The sequence below is a fragment of the Miniopterus natalensis genome, chromosome 17 (genome assembly GCF_054644295.1).
Source record: "Miniopterus natalensis isolate mMinNat1 chromosome 17, mMinNat1.hap1, whole genome shotgun sequence".
NCBI classification, from domain to species: Eukaryota; Metazoa; Chordata; class Mammalia; order Chiroptera; family Miniopteridae; genus Miniopterus; species Miniopterus natalensis.
The window spans coordinates 37,861,662-37,883,904 of NC_142097.1; the positions used below are offsets into that span (position 1 = coordinate 37,861,662).

Below are 22,243 nucleotides of genomic sequence, written 5' to 3' on the forward strand. Positions count from 1 at the left end.
ACAGAGCAGATAGTCACTGCATCGCGGCGGGTGTCCAGCCTGCGAGGAAGGATTCCACGCGGCACGTTTTCAGAAAGCCCCGCTCCCACGGCACAGGAGGGACGCAGAGGCCCGCCAGCCCCACGCAGACACCCTTCCCGCTGCTTCTCCTTCCGGGAAACCGCAACGCTAGTGATCAGGGTCTGGCGCTGGCTGCGGGGAGACACCCGATTTGCAAGGTGGATCTCCTACGTGCCGCATAACCAACTTCCAGGTGGGGGATGCATGTGTTTGTGCGGCCTTGTCAAGGACTCTCACTGACCCTGGAGAATTCTTTCCACCTCCAGGCAGAGAGCACCCTCCACGTCGGCCTCAGGAATTACTTTCCGTCTAGTGCCCCGCACGTGGGCGTCCGCCTCAGCAGGATCACACTGCTGGCGACCTTTGCTGCCCTATCTCCTCTCCCCGGTTAAGGAGATGCTACGGTTCTAATCCATTTCAAGGTTTCTGAACGGCAGCCGTAACGATTTAAGCCTCCGCTTTGCCTATTAAGGAAAATGCCGTCTAAGATAATGACTTTGCCTCCGCCTGACAGGATGATTTTTACAGAGGACAGGATAATGTCGACCTCCGACCAGATCCAGAAACCTTGAACCTAGATGGTCCTTCTGCACAACGCAATTATCCCCACGGCCCGAAATGCCAAATGCCCGGACCCTGATGAGGAAAATGCTAACAAATGGTGAATCAGCCTCTAGCTCCTATCGACTGAGATCCCAGAGCAGTGCACCTTATTTCTCAAAGGTGCACAGGAACCTGAACATAGGTTTCGGTCCTGCTTGTCTGCACGGGGGGGACCTCTTCTGAACTGTAAGCGCTCTGAGGTCGGGGCCTCATCTGATATATTTCTGCAGCCCTGGTGGCACCACACTGGGCACAGGGAAGTATGCACGGTGCTCTCTGAACATGCAAACCATTGAGGGCGTGAGCGGTGTGGCGGTCTGGGGGCGGCCTGAGCCGGAGGTGGGTGCCCGATTCTAACATTTCTTAGAAATGTGGCCTCAGACTATTACCTACTGCACGGATGGACACGTTCTTCCCAGGTCAATTCCAACGTGTCAGTCACCTAGAGCACTAATCACCCTGATTTTGCTAAAAAGCCCTCGCTGGAACCACCTCTGACCCAGTTTTTCCGTGAAGAACATTTTGACCACCAGACCCCTCCTCCCCGGCCCGGCCCCGTTTCTTAAGTTGCTTAAACCATGACCATGACCATGACCATGTAGGAAACCACATTTTACCATGCAACCAGAGTACGTGTGCACATAAGGAAAACAAAAGTTCTAAAAACCGAGACGGAGACTTACTGGGCGCCGTGAGCGTGTCTGTTTTGCTCTGCTTAGTCTAGTTTAGTCCATCTGCCGTCACGTCCACACACAGTGGCTCGCGAAAGGCTCCGTGCCCCACGAGGGAGCTGCGGCTGTACTTGGAAGGCGCTGCTCAAGCAAACAAGGCGCATGGGGTCCTACCTCCGGGGCGATGTAATCTGGGGTCCCGCAGAAGGTCCTGGTCGTGACGCCGTCCATCATGTGTTCCTTGCACATCCCGAAGTCAGCAATCTTGATGTGCCCCTCGGAGTCCAGCATGACATTATCCAGCTTCAGGTCCCTGCAGGGAAGCGGGACAGCATCAGCGCCCCTCCCGCGGGCCGCGTGGTTCCCCCTGGCGCTGCTGAGACAGAGGGTATCTGACAAGCTGCTGTCTCAACGGCACATGGACTACAAGTCCCAGGAGAGTCGGGGCCAGGAATTATTATTTTCCCATCCCCAGAGCCTAACGTAGTGCCTGGGACACAGGAGGTACTTAACGGATGCGTGCTGAATGAACGACTAAATGGTTGAACTAGCAGCTCCCAACTGCGGCTGCACAAGTGAATCCCCGGAGGTTCCAATTTCGCAGGTCTGGGGACAGCCCAGTCATCCGAGACTTATCAGCATCCCGCACAGGGGGGTCTGGCACAAAACCAGGTGTGCAAAACCACAGGTACAGAACCGCCTTGCTGGGTCACACGCGCCCCTTCCCTTCTGCCTAGTGCCACGTGTCCTTTACATCACTTTCCACTTAATGCTGGGAGACATTCTCTCTCGTTGGCACCAGACTCTCACGACAGCTGACAGCCAGAATTTAATTTAGGAGCTTTTCCCTTTGCCTCTCTCTCCAGTTCCCAGCTAAGCATCTCACAGAAAATTCAGTTTCCACTGCTCCCTGACCTCCCTTCCAGATCAAAGGCGGAGGAAGGAGCTGTCGGCGGAGAGAAAAGCATGTTTTTCTTGTGGGAAGCAGAAACATGATGACTCTTTTGAGGTCCAGAGATCAGAGGTGGTTCTGATCGCCCGGAGGGTCTCAGCGGGTCCCTGTTGCCTTGAGGGTTATCGACTCCACGTCTTAAGTCCCCATCACAGAATTACACGCCCACAGAGACCAGGGATCCGGCCAGTGGCATGGAGGGTGGGGGTGGCCTCGCCACGCACCTGTAAATGATTCCTCTTTTATGAAGAAAGAACAGCCCAATGGAAATCTCCGCTGCATAGAATCTGCAAGAGAAAAACCTCATCAGGGTAGGGTCCTGGAGACTTGGAAGAAGTAAAAGGAAGGAAGACCTGGACAATCAGAGATCAGCATCGGCCCACACGCATTCTCCCGTTCCCTTCCCTCTGCCATTTCATTGCTCCAAACTCTGCAAATGACACAGCTACTAAAAGCAACGAGGTGGGTCTATCTCCCGCCCAGAAGAAAGCTCTTCTTATCTGGGGTAGGGGGACAGGTACCTTACTGCTTGAAATTCCTAATATAATCTTTTTGTTGTTGTTATTAATCCTCACCTGAGGATATTTTTCCATTGATTTTTAGCTAGACTGGAAGGGAGGGCGGGAGAGAGGAAGGGAAGGGGGGAAAAACATCGACGTGAGAGAGACACATCAACTAGGTGCCTCTTGCACGCACCCCAACGACCCAGGTATGTGTGCTCGACTGGGAATCGAACCCGTGCCCCTTCGGTGGGCGAGCCGACGCTCAGTCCACTGAGCCACACCGGCCAGGGCCCTAATACAATCGCTTACAGAGCGGCTGTCAGATTACTCGATGCCAGGATACGGCAGAGTCAATTTCCATTTTCCTCCCAGGAACAGAATACATTAGTGTCTGAACACACAATTATTCCCTGGGAGACAAAGCACAGCGTGCGCTGAACTCTCGGGCTGAGCTCCCACCCCCACCTCCACCCGAGCGCCGGGGTAAGCGGGACACACGCCGTGACTCACGCCCGAGTTTACCCTCTTTAATAATTCATAATAAAAAGCAGTCACTGCCACCACTTCAAAATCGTTGGTGGGCTCATATCTGACACACGGCATAACGGCTGAAAGGTGTTTTAAAACGTGTGTCGTATTTAGGAGTCTTTGAAGTCCGAGGAGCCACTGAAATGCCTGTGCGAGCGTCACTCCCTCGAGGCCTGGTATAAGCACAGACTTCGGCCTGAGCTGAGACAACCCCTGGCGCGGACCAGGCTCCTCCCGGGGGTGGGGGGTCGGGGGACACCTCTGAGGGCAGGCGGGGGAGGGGAGGGGGGGAAAGAAAAGGAGACGCGGTATTATAGGCGACTGGGACGTTATTGTTTGTGCTTTCTTTATCTTTGAAGAAATAAAACCTTTCTGGCAACATCGATACAAGGAGAGGGGGGCCGACCCATTGTAACGCAAGGCGGCTGTGCTGCTCCTTGGCGTCCGGCTCAGCGCTGCGGGGCAACCCGAGCGAGTTAATGCTTTCGGACTGACAGCCAGAGCGGGGATAAGGGCTGGCGTTTCCGAGAACTGAAAAGAATAGAAGAAAAATCCGCCTTCGCGTTTTTCTTAAAGCTGGCTACCAAAGGCTCCCCTAGCCGGCCTCCGGTCCATCTCCCCCAGGACAGATCCTCCAGGCGACCAACGTCTTCATTTTCCCAGGGACCCTCAGCCAGAGGCCCATTAACACCTGCAGCGGTGGCCCATCAGGGCTCCGGGCCGCTGCGCAGCCTCTCGGGGGAGAGATGAAAGGGCTGTCTGTTTAGATTCGCTCCTGGTGCGTTTCCTGGGGCTGCCTGGCCCCTGGAAAGTGGGGTGATTTTTCAGGTATCCACGTCTGCCCTCTAGATGGAAGATTCTCCCTCTTCCCCTGGAGCCCGGGTCTGTCTCCCGTGTTGCTGACTCCCATCCCGGCGTCCAAGGCGCGTCCCAACGAAACCTTCCAAACGAAGCTCTCGATTCTCCCCCTAAACCACCTCCTCCGGGCTGGCTGCCCCTCCCAAACTTAAAATGGGGCATCGCCCAAAGAGGCTTCTCTCTTCTCACCCCCCCGCAGTCACCAAGTTCTGGCTTTCTTCCTCCCGGGGGCTCCTCAAAGACACCCAGTCCTCCAGCTCTGTGGTCTCCTCTCCATAGATTTGCCACCACACTCCCTCCCAACCTCCCTAGTCCTCGTGGCCAGGGGGCTCTGCGAAAACCGGCCTTCCTGTTGCTCAGCTGGCACCACTAGGCTGGTCACTCAGAGCCCCCACCCCACTGCCACCCACGAGGATCTTGCTCCATCTCCTGAACCTTTGGGATGGGCATCCCCGGAGGATGCGCTTCCCTCACTCCCCCTTTTTGGGGGTTTGTGTGGTGTCCTGTGCCACCTCGAAAGCTATCATGCTATTATAATTATCGAGTGGCTCCTCCCACGCAGGTCAGAGGGTGAGCTCCCCAAGGGCAGGGGCCACGCCTCCCTGTCTCACTCCCAGTGCTGGGGGTGTTCCCCCTCCCCCACATTTTTCACCCAGTGGAAGTTCCCAGCCGGGGCTGCCGTGTGTCTAAATTAAGGGGCATACACAAAATACTCACACTGCTTGTGGCTCCTTAAACTTTCCTACTTGCTGAATGTGGTACATGAGGTCCCCGCCGTTGACGTATTCCATGACGAAGTACAGCCGGTCCTGGAGGCCAAGGTGTGACAGGTGAGCTGAGCGTGTCCCCAGGCGGGGCGGCGTCCCCCCGTCTTTCCAGACTGGGCTTGGCTTTCTCGTTAGTGGAGTGTGTGTGTGGGGGGGGGTTCACACTGACAGATCTGCTCAGGGCTGCCCTTTGACATGTCTTTTCCCAAGCCCAGAATAAGTAATGGGCCCCACCGCACGAGGGCCTTGGGGGGCACAGTCATTACGTAACTCTGGAATGATGGCTCCCCCAGGGCGTCTGCCCCCTCTGGTTACCTGTGCTCCCTGTTCCCAGGAATGACCGCAAATGGTCTTCGTTTTTCCCCTACACACATAACACAGTTCCAAGTGAGGGGCCACGTGAGGTGTCCGTATGGGCCAATTATTTAGTTTTAACTAGTGTTTCTGGTTTGCACTGTCTACGAGGCGCGCGAGAGTAATGCAGTAAAGTGTTTAACTGGATGCTTCAGAAAACAAACCTTGTGAGTTAGGCTGGGCTTATACATTATAAATGCTCAAGGACATGGACTGTGTGTGTGTGTGTGGGGGGCAGTAAGTGGAGGGGCTAATCAAATGCTCTTTTACATCCATAATATGCCCAAATATGTCGTCTGTCACTGGAATGCTAAGCGTTGGCCCCAGGAAGGGTACACGTCCTAGAACCAACTACATCTGCATGTATATGAGGACATTACGCTGGGAGAGACAGGGAGACTGAAGGGGTGTAACAGTGAAACAACTAACAGCACAGCAGCCCGAGGTCACAGCTGACCTCTGCTCTGGTCTAGAAAACATCACAGTTTCACAGAGGTTATTAAACTTTAAAGTGTTGCACCAGGAGGGAAAAAAATGATGAAGCTGCCGCTAAGAGGCAGGAAACGGCTCTGGGCGCTTCGCTCTCTAGCTTTGCTGTTATGAACTTTAATTTCATCTTTATTTCTCTGCTTTGTCGCTTTCTGGAGCTTAATCGGTGTAACCAGGGTTACAGGATCTGGGCTGGGATTCAAGACGTGGTTCTCTCTTCGTAGCAGGTTGGCGCTACTCAGACGCCCCTGGGAGCAGGGAGCCGCCAGGGCCACCAGCTCCAGGCTGACACCTAGTGGCCGGCGCCGGGCTCCGCAGCCCCACGTCTGACAGCCCGGCCACACTGCCATTTAGACTCTCAAACCCAAAAGCAATGAAGAGGGAGCCTCCCAACAGAATTTTAAAGGGAGACAGAAAACGGAAAGTCAATTTCTGGCCAAGGGGAAGTTGAAAACAGCAATAACCACAACAGTAACAATTACAGGTACTGATTATTGAGCCGTATCTTAGAAAGGACAGCGGCCGTCTTTGGGAACGCCACCCTGGGGTGCCATCTCAGCCTTTGTATTTCTTGCAGGCCACGTGCAGGCACCAAGCCAGGGCCCTGGCCCCACCGCTAGCTGATCCGTGCTCTGGAATATTCTTTGTTCTCTGTGTAGCTCTACCATGTGACAGGGTTCAGCAAACTTTTCCCTTAAAGAGCCAGAGAGTCAATAGTTTAGGCTTCGTGTGTGTCTTGCAACTACTCAACTCTGCCTTTGTGCATGAACGCAGCCGTCGATGTCAGGTAAGTGACTGAGCCAGGCTGTGCTCCAAGAAAACTATTTATGACTCTGATATCTGAATTTCATCTCATTTTCACATGCCATGAAATAGGATTTTTATTACTTTTTGAACTTCTCCTAGAGCTCACGGGCTGCACAGAACAGGCCAGATTGCCAACCCCTGCTGTGTGCATTGAAAGAGAACACACTCTTTTACATAAACCCAGTCTCCTAATGTCCCCGTGCAATGCTTGGCAGCTGGCGAGCTGGCTTGTTACAAAGCCAGCCCTGTGAGTGATTTCATTGTTTTTCCGTCTCTAAGTCTTAGCACATTGCCTGGCAAGAAGAAAACCTTTGATATAAACGTTTGCTGAATTAAATGGAATGAATGCCAAGTCTCTAAGTAGGGCACATCACAGGGAGGGGATGCTGCAAATTTACCAGTGGCACAGGGCTGAGAGGCTGTCCCCAGGGTCACCTCTGCTTGGCAGAGAAGACTCGGGGGCTGGGTGCTCTCCGGCCTTCTCTATGGGAGTAGAGTCGAGTCGGACAGCACTTGGGTTCAGGGCACCCTCGGGAGCCTGCTGTGAGCCAGGCCACAGCTACGAGCCCCTGGATCCTTACCACTGTCTGGAAGCAGGAGTGCAGCTGCGTCAGGAACGGGGGCTTGTCGAGCAGGGCCAGGACCCGCTTCTCCACCATGGTGCACTCCACGTCGTCATCTTGAATCACTACGTCTTTTTTCAGGATTTTGATGGCATAGAGTTCTTCTGTCCCCTTCCTGTCAGCCAGCATCACCTGAGAGCAGAGGAACAGCCACCCGAAAACGTCATCTAGGCATTCGTGGGGTGCTGGGGGTGGGGAGGAGCCAGGTCGGTGACAGTTCAGTGCGTGCAAATATGGAAATGTGTGATGCAAAAATATTCATAAAGTCCCACTTTATGTGCCAATGATGAAATACCACAGGTCACTCAAGTTAGATGCCTCCTGCACTCTTGTCATTTTTCAGGACTCGTACACTGCGCGGGCTGTTGCCACATGGTGGCACTGTCACGGCTACTAATAGGAACAGGCCACGTGATCAGGGTTAGGGTTGAATTGTGCATTTTCCAGGAGCATCCTTAGGGCAAAAACGTGACTGACCTTTGTAAGCTTCTCAAGAGTCAGGAACCAAGACAAAGAAACTGGCAGGACAGAAATCAGTTCTGGGATTTATGATGAGATTTGGGGCCAAAAAAGCCAAATGTAGACACACAGGCTGAAGCAACCCAGTTCAGGATCTCGTAACTATTCCATTCGCTCACTACGAGACGACATTTAATTTTCAGGTGTGAAAATTATTCACTCAACCAACATCGTGGAGTGCCCGCTCTGTTCTGAACAGTGAGATGGACTAAATACGGTTGTTTTTAACGACACGAAGTAGGAAGCACCTGAGAAATCTATAGAGCGAGAGCAGGGAAATCTACAAGGTTGCTCTGGAAACTTCAGGAAGAACAGGAGGACCTCAGCATGCTTTGCAAAAGCCCGTCCTTACCTTCCCGAAGCTGCCCTTCCCCAGCACCATGAGGAAGTTGAAGTCGGTGAGCTTCACCCGGTCCAGGTTGTTGGAAAGTCTCCTGTCTTCCGAAGGGCCATAGCCTCTGTGACCGGCGGGGCCGAGCTTGGCTTTCTGAACAAGAAGCACACAGGTGAAAACCATCAGTCATGCTTTCCCAGGGAAAAGACGGACAGAAAACATTGTAGGGAAGCTTGATGGTGGGAGGGGGTGAGCAAAGCACCCTGAGGATGATGTATCTATTCACACCCAGTGGCTTTACTCACCCAAAGGGCAACATGTGCAAAGTACCTTAAAAAACTGCCCTTACCTACGAAGGGACAACTCTAAGTAGTTAATGGAGAATCGAGTCGCAGGACTCTGCCAAAGGCTGGCTGGTTCTCATTCCGGGATATAAGGCTGACTGCTTGGGGAAACGGGGGCTTCGCAACAGTTAGCGTAACATAAAGGAATAAACTGCACACTGATGTGTTTCTTACGGGTGGATTTTCCAGTTTCAGAATAATCTGCAGAAAGGAAACTTGAGCCTCGTGCAAAAAAAAGGGTGAACAGCGCCCCCTGGTGAGGAACCGCCTAAGTGCAGGCTGTGCAGATGATTTATTGCTCCCGTAAAAGGCACTGTAAGAACAGCGCGCTTTGTTTTTTTTAAGGGTTGAACTCATGAAAAGAAATGGTGATACGTCTGAGAATCTGGTTTCACGCCAAACACACACTGTCCCTTGAGCCTGACCAATAAGTGGTCAGTGACATGTGGATTATCAAAAGGAGTCTTTATAAACTAGACTCAAGCCACACAAAGGCCCTGGAGAGACCCCACCCTCATTAATCACTCTCATGGGGAAGTCGGTCTCATGCCAAAGGCAAACGGCAAGAGGGCTCAGCAGAAAAGGAGAGGCAAGTGGGGACCACCGGGGATGGTCTCAACTGTCAGCAAAGTTGCCCGTGGAGAAAGGGGAGGAGCCCTGGGTGGGTGGAGAAGCTCCCCCCGAGAGTCTGCACTTTAAAATCTGCCTGAGTGAGGGAGCCAGCTGCTGGACGTGTCAGGGGCTGGAAAGGCCACGGTCTAGGGGCCTGGCTGGACTACTGCAGCCACAGGCCTGAGCCGCAGGGCCAAGCCTCTTGCCCTGGATACGTCCGCAGTGAGAGGGTGCATCCCCTCCCCAATGCAGCAGACGCAACCAAGTGCAGCTCTGAGCGTCGGGGCAGGTGCTGGGACATCACTCAAACGGAGAACATGGCGTAGGAGGCAAAGGAGGCATTCACGGGCTTTACTAGCGAGACAAAGCACTGGCAACGTAGGCTCTCAGCTCGGGGAGGGGGTGGGATGAGCGAGCTGCTTGTGCCAGGCTCTGCTGAAGCAGCTCCGAGCCCTGATCTGTCTCTGGGGTCCCCAGCCCTAACCCAGCGCTTGGCACAGGGTGTGCGCCCAACATTTTGGTGGAGTGAATAATGAAATGAAGCTAGACTGTGTTCATTGGATGCTGTGCTGTGAGGCGGTGCTTTTCTCTGATACAAATAACTGGTCTGTGTAAGGATCAAACCCTGTGGCCTGAGTGCCCGCTCGGGTGGACTGAGCAGCCATTTAAGCAGAGATATGAAAACACGGGGGAAAGATGGGCCCAGCCTTTCTGCTTTGAGGCTGAAAAGTATTAAATACAGTTAGCTGTACTCTAGCCCTTTCCGCAGCACACCGTGGGAGAGACAGGGACGTAGGGGCCACTGGAAACACGGAGGCTCTGTAAAGACAAAACCTGAACTGCAAGGACACATAGATCGGCCTCCCCTGTGACAGGGGATGGAGGGAATCTTAAGACCGACTTGTGAGAAAGAGCCAGGACTTGGGTTCCATAAGCGCCACCCTCAATGTCAGGACCTGCCCGACCTCCCAGGAACGAGCCCACGTAGAGGAACTTTCTGGTTTGTGTCTAACTTTAGATGAAGAATTGGGAAGTTCGAGTCTGAGATGAGAATACCGGCTCGGCCAGTCTTTTCTGCTCTTCTGATTCATAAAGAGAAAACATTACCAGAACGAGACGCAAAGGGAATCCAACTGGTACAGACCCAAGTTCAGGGAGGGGGGTTGAGGACTTGCACACCGTGTCCGAGGGGCTGTCCGTGTGGACTGCGGGAGGCTCTGCGCAGTCAGCTCACCGGTAGGGGCTTTTCAAATCAAAACTGAGCAGCAGATGTGCCAAACCACGACGCTGTGTGGCTACGAGCGATCGGATTGCCGGAGATGTTCATTTTCTATCAGGTTGGACCCTTTGCAGCTGCTGAGATGCGGCCATCTGACCCACAGTAATGGTAATTCCAAATGGCTGAACTTAATTCCGTAGCCACTCTGCAACGTTGGGGTTTTGCATAATGATTATATAGTAGCTTTGGGGTGTGAGAAGGCAGAATAAAGACACAGGGAAAGTGCAGAGTCCTAAGTCACCAGACTCTAATACAGCAGCGCCTGCCTGCCTAGCAACTCTTCCAAGAGGAAGGATTCTTTAGCAGGAACCTAAGCCCAAAGGTTCATCCACAGTGAGAATGCAGAGACCGACACTTCCAAGCCTCCCAGAGGGGCTGCCTTATGATCACAGACCTTTGGGTGGCCCTCTGAAGAATGCCTTACTGTTTCACTCCATTGCACTGTGTCCATTCATACCTACTCTGAGGATGTGTCTTCAGCAACAATGCATCCTCTTGCCTAATAGAAAACAGGGCTTGGAAGAACATCATTATCAAAGATGTTTGCAAAGTGTAGAGAGATGAACCTGAAACAATGGCAGCTTCTTTCCACTTCTAAGATTCCAAGGGTAGATGGCCAACAGTGACCAACCATGGGAACAGATGAATACCGTGCATTTCTTCTAAACGTTTCCTCCCCCTACGATGAAAATGCTCTGGGTTCAGGGCTTATCTGAACAACCCTGGCAACATAAACAGCTATGCGATAAATAACCAAGGGCCTCAGCATGGCGCCTCCCATCTGAGGGAACCACGTATCCACCTGCGGCCACTGCAACATCGGTGAAGAGAAACCACGTGGTTTCTGCAGACGACAACCAGAGAGGCACCGGGGCGGCGTTTCAGTGATTCCGTTAATGGAGCACAGGCCGTGCATTTCTAACAAGCCATGAGTCACGACTTCTGTTACCTCCCCCTCAGTAACCGGGCAACGGGTTAAGGGGATGCTACTTCGTGGCCGTCCTAGCCTCCTGGGGCGCGCAGCCGGGGTCAATAAAACGCCTGCCGTTCTCTGGCTCATCTTCTATCTTCTGGGACATCTACCCCTGTGGATGGCCGGAGGGCCCTTGCACTTTCGGCTTCCTCTGACCCACACAGGCCCAGGGCGTGTTCCCGTCCTGCTCCGGTGATGCTTCGAGCCTGCGCTTGCCCACCCGCCCGGTTCAACGGGGCCCCGTCCCACTCCTGCGGTGTGTGTTCCCTCACGATCTCATGACCGATTATGTCATATATTTCTCTTTCTCCCACCACTGGAAGGAGCCCAGGGGCCTCATCTGTTCTGTTCACCGATGCATCTCCGGCGCCCAGCAGAGCCTGGGGCCTGGTGGCCCTCAATACTTTCAGAACAAATAGATAAATGTGTATACACGGAAGGCAATTCTTTTTAATAGAAAACGTTTTAAAAGGCAGAATGATTGCCTTGACGTTCTACCCTGACCCTACACCATGCCGGTTCTCGAACGACTCCTCCTCATTTGCAGTTAGATTGAAATGAAACATCTGCATCTCATTGCTAACTTATCAGAACAGCAACGATGAAGAACCTCGGATGCACTTGAATTAAATTACTGTTCAGGCTGCTCCACGACGCTGGGTGTGCTGACTAGTCCTGGGAAAAGCTGCCTCACAGCTGCACTTGCTCAGCGGAGTGGAAACGGAACGGAAACCACGTCAAGTCGTCTTCCTAACGGGAGAGTTTTCGGGGCACATCCACTTACACTATTGCCACAAATTCAGGGGAAGCCGCGGGCCTCTGTCATGGCAACCGAGTCACACTCTTAAGGAGAAAGGTGGGACCTGTGACATGTCAGGACTCTGCCCAACGTGGGAAACAGGGCGCTTGGTTCTTCCTGGACCGGACCGAGTGTTATATGCGTTTGGCGACCCGGCCCTGTTGCTTTCCTTCAACCAGCCCAGTCTTCCCCCACCGTCCAGAGCTGTCCCGTGAACGCTGACACGCGTCTTAGGCGGGCCGGTGGTCGTCACAGGGCGGGAGCTAAACGGATCCTGTCTCACCTGCGGAACGGGTCCTGGGAAGCTGCTGCCCTTCGTCCTGCCCAGCTGCTAAGAGCCCAGGCTCATATGAGGGTACAGACCAAAAACAACACCCTTTCTAAGTTTTCCCGTCTGCAAAAAGACTGTCTTTCTCCTACCCGGGAGCCGGCCGCGCACGCGGGTGGCTGCCACCCTAGAGAAAGCCCTAAGTGAGCAGACCTGGCCGTGGCACGTGACCGCCGGAGTATTTTTGGCACTTAGTCATTTTTTTTTTTTTGAATCCTACACCCTTTCCCTGCTGGGAACGCTCCCCCAGAGTTCACACTGCACTGGCCGCGTTGGCTGTGGCAGGGTCAGAAGCCACATGAACTCACAGGGGCTGCCACAGTGAACGGTTTTCCTGACAGCCGACGACACTGGGCAGAGCGGGGAGTTCTCGGCTCTGAGGAAGCAGAGCGCATGTGAAACGTGCAGGAACGGCGGAGACCCGGAGAAACCCCCGGACGGCTTGCCTTGCCAGCGCCCCGATGAGTCCCTAGAACCACAGAGCAATCAGGGGCCGAGAGGTAATCCCGTCTTCACATCCGCCGAAAAGGAATCGAGATGCAGGCGCCGGTTCATCGCTGTCGGGTGTGCAGGTTTTCATGGGAACTTTTACTTGCGGATCTTTACTGCCCTCTTGTGGTATTTGTCTGCTGAACACACTGCATTTTGAGCGGGATCTTTTAGCAGAAACATGCCTGAGATTCACCAATCTGGCCCACAGAGGTAAAGTTCCCATAAATGCTGCAAAATGGCACACACACGGCACAGATCCTGTGTTCCCAGCGATGCCTTCACAACAGGTGGCTCAGGTCGCCCATGTGGCAGCTGGGCTCTTGCATAAAGCCCACGGGTGTGTTTTAGGGTGTCCAGGCCCTTTATTCCTAGAAAACAACAAACCCCCCAACCGGCCACATGTCTGTCTCCTGACTCTAACCTTTGACTGGGCCCAGGCTCTGCAAGTCACGGGTACAAGAAGTGGGAAAGGGAGGAGCTGGGGGCTCCCTGGGGCCCTGGAGCGGCCTGAGAGAGCCACGCGGTTTATCTCAAAGGCAGAATCACAGAGCAATCGGAGAAATAATGAGAAATGATGACAGTCACACGAGGGCAGAATCCAATAAAAAAGTCACCACAGGGAAATTCAATAGGAGCTAAATGACCACAGAATGGCATCTCCTGAATTAAAAAAAATAAAAGGAAGTCATAACTGGCAATAAAGCCCAGATCCCTGGGGAAAGTCTACACACTTCTATCCACCTCTGTACAGTGACTGCAGGGAAGGTGGGCAGGACTGGGCGCCTAGCAAAGGAGGTAAAAACAGGGAAAAGTGATCCTTTCCCCCAACGCTGAGTGTCTGCTCAATCACCCAATTTAAGTTTTTTGTAAATGTCTGTAATTGATGACCACAAGCATTTTGAAAGCGGGGGGGCCGATGGCAATTAAATCTAGCATACTCAAAATTCACATAACTGTTGATTTTACCCTATCTTCACTGAGCATTTTCAAGCCATGCCAGTTTTTATTTTTTAATTTTATTAAAAAATATATATCTTTGTTGATTTCAGAGAGGAAGGGAGAGAAAGAGAGAGATAGAAACAACAACAATGAGAGAGTCACTCATCGGCTGCCTCCTGCACGCCCTCCACTGGGGATTGAGCATGAAACCCAGGCATGCGCCACGACTGGGAATCGAACCGAGATCTCCTGAATCATAGGTCGATGCTCAACTGCTGAGCCACGCCAGCCGGGAAAGCCGCACCAGCTTTTAAAAATGAGGGACCTAATTATAGTTCCATCTTTATACTTTATACTTTATTCCATCTGTGAGAATAAAACCGAGCCCGCTTACCATGAAAACTACCTGCAGCAACATTCGTCTTTTCTTGGTGACTCGGAAGGCTCTTCAGTACCTTGAAGTGCCCACAATTACCAGTGAAACACAAGCTGACCAGGCAGCTGGTTGACCAGGTCCCGGCTGACCAAATGCCTGGTGACCAGGTTTTGCTTTTCAGACAGACTTCTTTTCAAGGTTCAACTTCTGTCTGAAACAACCCATCCTAACGTGGTAACGCCACTTTCTCAAGGACCGATGTGAAAAAAGTAAGTGGAAGCCACCTTAACAGAGAATTCCACACATTCGTGGGATTAATCTTACAAGTTCGTACAGTGTGTGAGCCAGATTCTGGGGGAAAGAAAATCTGAGCCAGAGGCTGTTTCTCTGAACCAAGATTCCATAGCCTGAATGGGTCACAACACCCCTGAGCCTGAACAGAGAGGCGATGAGAGACGAACACACTATACCCTGTACGCGGAGGGCTTTGTCTAAGATAGGACGCTGGTCAGTCACATGGCCAGGTGCGGAGAGATGATCTTCCATGCCATCTTATTATAATCATGGTCCTTTAAATCTGCAACCACAAGTCTATTTATAATTGTTCTCAAAATAGGCCATTTTATTCCAATCCCAAAGCTCTATTTCAGGCTAGAGATCTTAATCCATGTCAAGATTAAAGGGAGCTAACAATAGCAACAAAAACATCCCCGTTGGAATCTTGGTGTTGGGAAGAGCCCGAGGGGAATTCTCATCTGGCATTTCCCCTGCACCTTCCTGGCAGAGTTGCCCAATCTTTGCGGAATTACCTCCAGGTAGAGAGGACTCTGGGCTGGCTGAGGTGCCCTGAGAAGTGCCCTCAGGTGCCCTGAGAAGTGCACAGCGTGGTGCTAGAGGGGGTCCTACCTCCAACATCCACCTGCAGTAGGCCGCCTGCTTCTGCAGGGGGACGAACTCCTCTAGAGAGACACTGCCCCACAACTGCTGTGCGCCGGGCAACCGGTTAGGTTATTCTTGGACTCAAACGGGCCCAGAAAGATCTCTAAGCCGTTCTGTGCTCGGACGTGACAAACCAACCCAAATTTCCTTTTGAAAAAACATTCAAAGGAAAGGCTTAGGAAGGGAATCAGCCAGACTCCCTTGCTACCCACAACCACCAGAGACTTGGAATTCATTTTCTCACTAGTCAGCAGGTCACACCCTCTTGACCGCACCGTCAACGGGCACAGGAATCACCTGGGGATCTTGTTAAAATGCAGATTCTGACTAAGCAGAAGGCTCGGATGGGGCCTGAGAGTCTGTACTTTTATTAAGCTGATGCTGCTGGTCCATGACCATCCTGGGAGCTGAAGGACACGGAGGACCAGGGTGGTCACGGCTTCTGTTGACGAGGTACCCAGGGAGTTCAGACTCTGGGGTCTGACCTCTCTAGAGACCCCCAATCCAATTCTTTATAGGACATGTCCCTTGGGAAAAACAGCAAACAGCATTATGTGTGGTGTCGCCCTATTCTAGGCTTTGCTCTCTCAGAGGCTTTAGCTTCTTCTCAGGTGCATTAGGAGCCATAAGGCCCCGTGTCCGTGCACAGCTGCTGTGTCTGTGTTAGAGCCAATGGCTTCACCTCCCTTCCTTCTAATTCCTTCCCAGCAGAGGGAAGCATCCTCCAACCTGCTAACCTGCTGCGGGTCCCAGGGCCAGCTGCTTCCAACATTTATTATTAGGCTTCCACCAGCAGCAGCCACCCACAAGGCCACCCCCGAAGCTATAAGCGCGAGGCCTTCTTATGTCGTTTCAGGAATTCATTGGGATGGAGCAGACAGCTGGAATGTACAAAACCTTTTTTTGGTTTCCCAACAAAGGCATTTCCATAAAATAAATTAAACAGAAAACAGGCTGCCCGAGCTCTAACAGAAGTGCATTCGCCCTCCTTACAGGCTAATCACAGCGCTGCGGCTGCCTCCAGAGGCTTCCTTTGAGTTGGCTCAGCTGAGTGGCAGCGTTGACCCGTCGACAAGGATGTTTAAGGGACCCGTGGAAAGTTTCCAACACTGGACCTCGTGCAATTTCAGTGCAAGGTTTTGCTTCCAAGGCAGAACCGAAATACAAAGATTAAAATATCTCTCTTCTGCCCTGGCTGGTGTGGCTCAGTGGGCTGAGCACTGTCCCGTGCACCGAAAGGTGGCTGGTTCGATTCCCGGCCGGGGCACATGCCCGGGTTGTGGGCCCGATTCCCGGTAGGGGGTGTGGAGGCGGCAGCTGATCCATGTTTGGCTCCCACATCGATGTTTCTCTCTCTCTCTCCCCCACCCTTCCTTTCTCTCTAAAAGGCAATAAAAAAATCTTAAAAATTAAGAAGTGGACTCATTTATTACCAAAAAAACCCCTCTTTCAACGGATGTGCATTGTATAGGTCCCCCCTCCCCTTAACATCACACGGTTCAGAAAGTAAATAATTAAGCTATTTAGGGACTAAAAAAAAAAAAAAAGCCAGAATCCATAGATTTTCTGTTTGGTGTTCAAAAGGTCATTGGGAAGTACTCAGTTTCCATAGTAACTGCAGCAGGCCCGAGCAAATCGACAAATAGCTACAATTTATCGGAGGGTCTCCAATGAACTGCGTTTCTTCCCTCCATGTGGAGAGGAACGTTCTGAATTAGATAAAATCTTCACAGACCACGGAGGCTTCTGGAAAATCCAACCTCCATAATGTAAACAGAAAGACGCCTGCTTGCTCTTTCCACATACAACCTAGCCACAGAGTCTCATCTACATGAATTCAAATTCTTTAACTATAAGAGTAATTGGATCGTGTTAGTTTGTTAATCAGTAATAGGGGTAGTCTCAAAACGTTTCTGCAGAATAAATAAAAGGAGATGATCTCCAGCCAATCTGCAGTCGATCCACCGGAAGGGTGACCTTCTAGTCGGTTCTGGGCCTCTCTCACCGACCCCACGGAGCAGCTCGTGCTGATGGACCAGGATCATCGATTTTATTTTGGCCTCTTAGGGTTTAGGCCCTGACGCGGCTCTGAATGGTCACAATGGTGACAGTTACGGTAAAAACAGAAAAGGGCTCACGTGCTTTTTAGCTAATTTTGTTCTATTTTTTAAAATGATCTGAAACAAACGGTGACAACGATGAAAAGCCTCGACAGTCGGCAGGATGGAAAGGTGTGGCCTCATTTAAGGGAAGCTGCTTGACTCCTGTATCAGCTAACACACCCCGTGGAGGAGACAAGCAACCCCACAGGGGGAGATGAGTTCACTGAAAGTCCATTTGTAGAGAGTCATCAAGATGCAAATCAGAAGCAGTGATTGTGACGCTGGAGTAAAATGAGGGAATTCGGGAGGTATTCTGTTAGACACTGAACTATGAGAAGTGGAGAGGCGAGGTGGCTCCTGAGCCGATCCTCAGGTGCTGCCGGCCTGGGGATGCCAGGTCCGGGGCCATCGGCCCTCTTGGCTCCATTTCTCTAAGGCAGGGGTGGGGGACCTTTTTTTCTGCCAAGGGCCATTTGGATATTTAACATCATTCGTGGGCCATACAAAATTATCAACTTAAATTAGCTATGACAAAAGCTCCTAGATGTATTGAATTTTGAGTCCCGCCAGCGGTTGCCTTGCAGGGCCGAACCAAACGATTTTGCGGCCCAATACGTTGCCCACCTCTGCTCTACCGGAAGCAGGGCTGGGGAAGGTCTTGGTTACACTAAATGGCCACAAGGACATAGGGACAAGGGGCGGGGCCCTAGGAGGAAGGCTCGGCTTCAGAGGGGAATGACCTGGGAAGGGAGTGGCTGGGCTCCACAGGAAGGGCCAAGAAGTCATCTTGCAACTTGCCTCACCTTTCTTCTCCCACAAGCCTCCTCCTGCTTTCCTGACTGGGGGACAACCCCAGGTCTGGGGGTAGATGTGGCCCAAGTGGCTCGAGGAAGAATCAATTGACTGACAAACACACAACAAACATGCTCAAGCTCACCAATAACCACGGGAATGGACAAATGACGTATGATCCTCCAGAAAGGTTGGGAACAAGGAAAGGGCGTGGTCAGAAGATACCTTTTCTTCCAACCGGGACGCTGAATGTCACACATAGCTCAGGATGCGAACGGTCCAGATCCCAGATTTTGTGAAAGCTCAAAATAGCAACAAGGAAACAACAGAGATACTGAACTTTCCTATCGACAGAATCAGTCACAAACTAGCTGTGCCGTTTCTGCTGTTAACCCATAGCTGCTACGGCCCTTACACGCTGGGCTCGTTTCCGGTGTGGTTTATACCGAACGCCTTCCCGATGTGCTCACTGCCGAGTCTTCGATGAGGGCCCCAAAGCACCGCGTGGAGGCCGGTGCCGACGGCTCCTCGGTGGGAGGCTGTTCACCCCCCGACAACCACGAGACCCCGTTCTGTCCAGAGCGCAGCTGATCCAGTGCCAGATACACAAAGGTCCCCATTTACAAACACATCACGTTCCAGAAATCCATCTAAATTTACATGAGAATGTGTTTTCCCACACAGACGACGTTATAAATGGAGTAATGTTCTAATACGCCTCTATTTCATAATACGGCTGGACTCAGAACACAGAACGCGCACTTCTTAGAGCATACTTTCAAAATGAAAGCAATTTTTCTTTTTTTTTAGGGAAGCTTCAGAAATTCAAAACAAAAGACAAAAAAAGCACCCTCTCTAACCCAGTTTCTGCAACGAAACATACTGATGATCGTTAAGAGCTAACAATTGTATATAAGTTTGCTTTTAAGGACTTTTATACTGACTACTTCATTTAATCTTTAAAACACAACTATTAAGTCAACACGGCTCATTAACCAATTTACAGTGAAGGACACACACAGGGAGGTCAGATGGTTAATAAATGGCAGGAACCGGGATCTAATTCGAGTCCATGGGCTGAGCCAGGGGTTGGTAAACTGTGGCCCACGGGCCAACCTGCCTGCTTTTGCCAATAAAGTTTTATTGGCACACAGCCTTGTCCGTTTGTTCACATGTTGTCTCTGGCTGCTTTCTGGCTACAAAGGCAGAATTGGGGAGCTGCGACAAAGATCCCTAATTCCTAATTACTCCACACCTTAGGCCTGCAAAGTCTATTTATTACGCGATCCTTTATAGAACGCTTGCTGAGCAAGGGCTACACCATCCCGCGGCCACCTCCAAGGGAAGGCGGACGCTGCTCTCTGACTCCAGCGGGAGCCCAGCAGCAGGAGGAAGGATGGGCACCCTGGTGTCCTCTCCAGCGATGGGCGGGCCAGGGGACCCGCCGACCAGCACAGGGGTTATCTCATGCTTGTGTCTCGTGTCTCAGTCAGCTCCCTGCCTCATTTCCAAAAAGATTTCAAGCAGGGCCCACAGGTGCCCCGCAGACGGGAGGGCCTGTTTGCTCTGTTAATTTTTGGGACATTACTGGACAGATGAACAAGTATATATTTTATGTTTGTGACTCAGGGACCACTTGTACTTTACTTGAAGTCAAACATGGAACAGGTTAAAGGCCTGCGGACGCCCTGTCCGTGAGGACTGAGGTCAAGGTCTAGTTTGTTTTGTCTTTGAGGCAGATGAATGGCTCTAGTGGGCAGTGCATTACAGGGCAAGGTCATCTCCAGCCATCCCGGGAATTTCCTTGGCTCCTAAGAACTTTGCTCGCTGATCATTCTGTTGGCCAAGAGTTTCGAATCAACAATAAATTTGAAATTCTTTCCATGTTCTTATCAGATGACTACTAACACGATGGCAGGGTTATAAACGCTCGGGTGTTTTATTATTTTTTTTTTCCTTTCATCAGATTGAATGGCTTCTGATTTCTGGGGGAGGATTTGAAAAGCACATTTTGTGAGCTCTTTCTAGAAAACAGAGCTGGACGTGGTACGAGTAACCCTGGAGGCCGGGTGCCGTACAATAGAACCGAGGGGGCCCCGCTCCTAACAGGACAGCCGTCATGCTGTGTCTCATCCGATCGTGACTCACCGCTGACTTTTAAATTTTTAAAAATTGTAACAGGTTGAATCAGACTGTTACCACAGGCTGGGAGAGTATGTATGAAAGAGTTGAGGTGGGGGGCAGGACTGGTGATGGAAAGCAAGTCCGGGCGGCAGTTCTGTGGAGAGAAAGGTACAGAGAGGGGAGGCTGGAGACAGCGGGAAGCAATCACAGTGACTGGGGACCGAGCGGGAGGGAATGGGGTGGGGGGTAAAGGAAGACCCGAGAGTGGCACCCTGAGGTCTAATGGCACCCCACTTGGGGAAGCTGGCTGTCCCCCCAAACTGCTCACATGTCGACACGGCCTTCCCGCCCCTGCCTCCCAACAGTCTGGCACCTGGGAAATACTGCGACGGTCACATTTATAAACCTTCACGAGAGGCGGCCGTGTGAGCGAGGCCCTGCCTGGAGTCTGACCTTCCAACTATTCCATTTAAAAGGCAGCACGACCGTGGTCATGAAACTCTCAGCCTCTTTTGACACCATCACCCAGGGGCTTTCTGCTCAGTCTCTCGCAGCGTGTTTCGCAAACGCCCTGAGCAAATGAGCTGACGGGATTCCAGGAAAACCTAGGAAGTTCGAGCTGAAAGACGACAGAAGAAAAAGCTGGGCTGTAAGTTCACGCCGGCGCTCGGCGCAGGGAGCTCAGCGGGCCGGACGGCAGAGGCTTGGCCCCCGCGCGGCTCGGAGGACACGGCCTGTCCCGGGGCCGCTGGCCCGGGCTGGGGCTGCGCCGTGAACGCGCGGCTCCCCCGGGGGCAGGACGGCAACCAGCGCAGCACGCACACGGCCTCTAACCAGCCTCTGGAGAGAGATGCTGCACTTCTGGCCTCGAGCCCTCGTCTGGTATTTTTTTTTTTTTTAGTTCGGAACTCTGACCTTTATAAAAAGCTGGACTCGCTGCCCAGAAAAACAGGAAGATTACTCACCAGGGAGCACATGGAAATGAAGCATTGCAAGTGGGTTAATATTTCTCCGTCAGCACAGCTAAGGCCTCAGACGTTACCAGCGGTGACGCCATCCTGATGCCCCAACGCTGTTCCTCCCTCCGGTGCATCCCAAATTTTATTTGGGAGACGGAAACGACAGAAGGAGGAAGAGGCCAGCATCCCCTTCGTGCCAACATTTCGATCACAGTTCAGCAGCCGCCTGCGAGTTTGTGTGTGTACGTGCGTGTTTCATTAGGGTGGGGGAATTTCAGGGAATCCTGGTGAGCCTGAGCGGCAGGAAGATTCAAAAAGGAATGGGCCCGGCCGGCCTGGCTCAGCGGCTGAGCATCCACCTAGGATTCGGGAGATCGCGGTTCGATTCCCGGTCAGGGCACATGCCCGGGTTGCAGGCTCGACCCTCAGTCGGGGGCGGGGGGGCACCTACAGGAGGCAGCCGATCAATGACTCTCTCATCATTGATGTTTCTATCTCTCTCTCTCCCTCTCTCTGAAATCAATAAAGATAGATATAAAAAAAATAAAAATAAAAAAAGGAATGGGCCAGTTCCATAGACTGAATCGGCTGTTACGTGTATCCCTCAAAAACCCAAAATGCAGGTGGTCCGAGAAACAGAACAAATGAAAAGGTGTGACCGGGAACTTGAGGCAGGTGCTTGGAGGAAAGAATGCTCGTTAAAGACCGAGAAGCTTCATGGTAACTAGAGAGACGTAGGAGAGAAGAGAGCGAAGCGAGGAGGGAGGGAGGGAGGCGCAGGGAAAGGGAGCAGAGAGGAGACATGAACCTGGGGGGGAGGGCAAGAGCTGGCATTTTCCAATGATCTAGAGCAAAAATTAAGACGCGAACCCATCACACCCATACAGACTCCCGCGGGAAGGCCAGAATGCCCTCCTGCCATTGGGAGGAGCACAGCCCCCCCTCCTAATGAGGACACTGCACCCAGAGTCCCCCCACCACCCCAAGAGGAGCGAACCAATTCCTAACACAGAAATCAACCATGTCCTTTCTTGGGACATTTCCTTTCCATTCTCTAAATGCTAACAGACACGGAATGTCAACAGCTTGCAAAGAACAGTGGATTAGGTAATATATA

At 52.1% G+C, this 22,243-nt stretch overlaps 1 protein-coding gene across 2 annotated transcripts in view; it reads right to left on the bottom strand.

Moving 5' to 3' along the window:
* PRKCA (protein kinase C alpha) overlaps window positions 1–22,243 on the bottom strand; it is a 248,670-nt gene that overhangs the window by 25,900 nt on the left and 200,527 nt on the right. For both annotated transcript variants that reach the window (XM_087826312.1, XM_087826313.1), the window contains 5 exons: window positions 8,087–8,221; window positions 7,174–7,347; window positions 4,893–4,984; window positions 2,511–2,573; window positions 1,509–1,647 (listed from right to left, as the gene is read on the bottom strand). In XM_087826312.1, coding sequence (XP_087682438.1) covers window positions 1,509–1,647; window positions 2,511–2,573; window positions 4,893–4,984; window positions 7,174–7,347; window positions 8,087–8,221 — 603 coding nt within the window. The remainder of the gene's footprint in view (window positions 1–1,508; window positions 1,648–2,510; window positions 2,574–4,892; window positions 4,985–7,173; window positions 7,348–8,086; window positions 8,222–22,243) is intronic.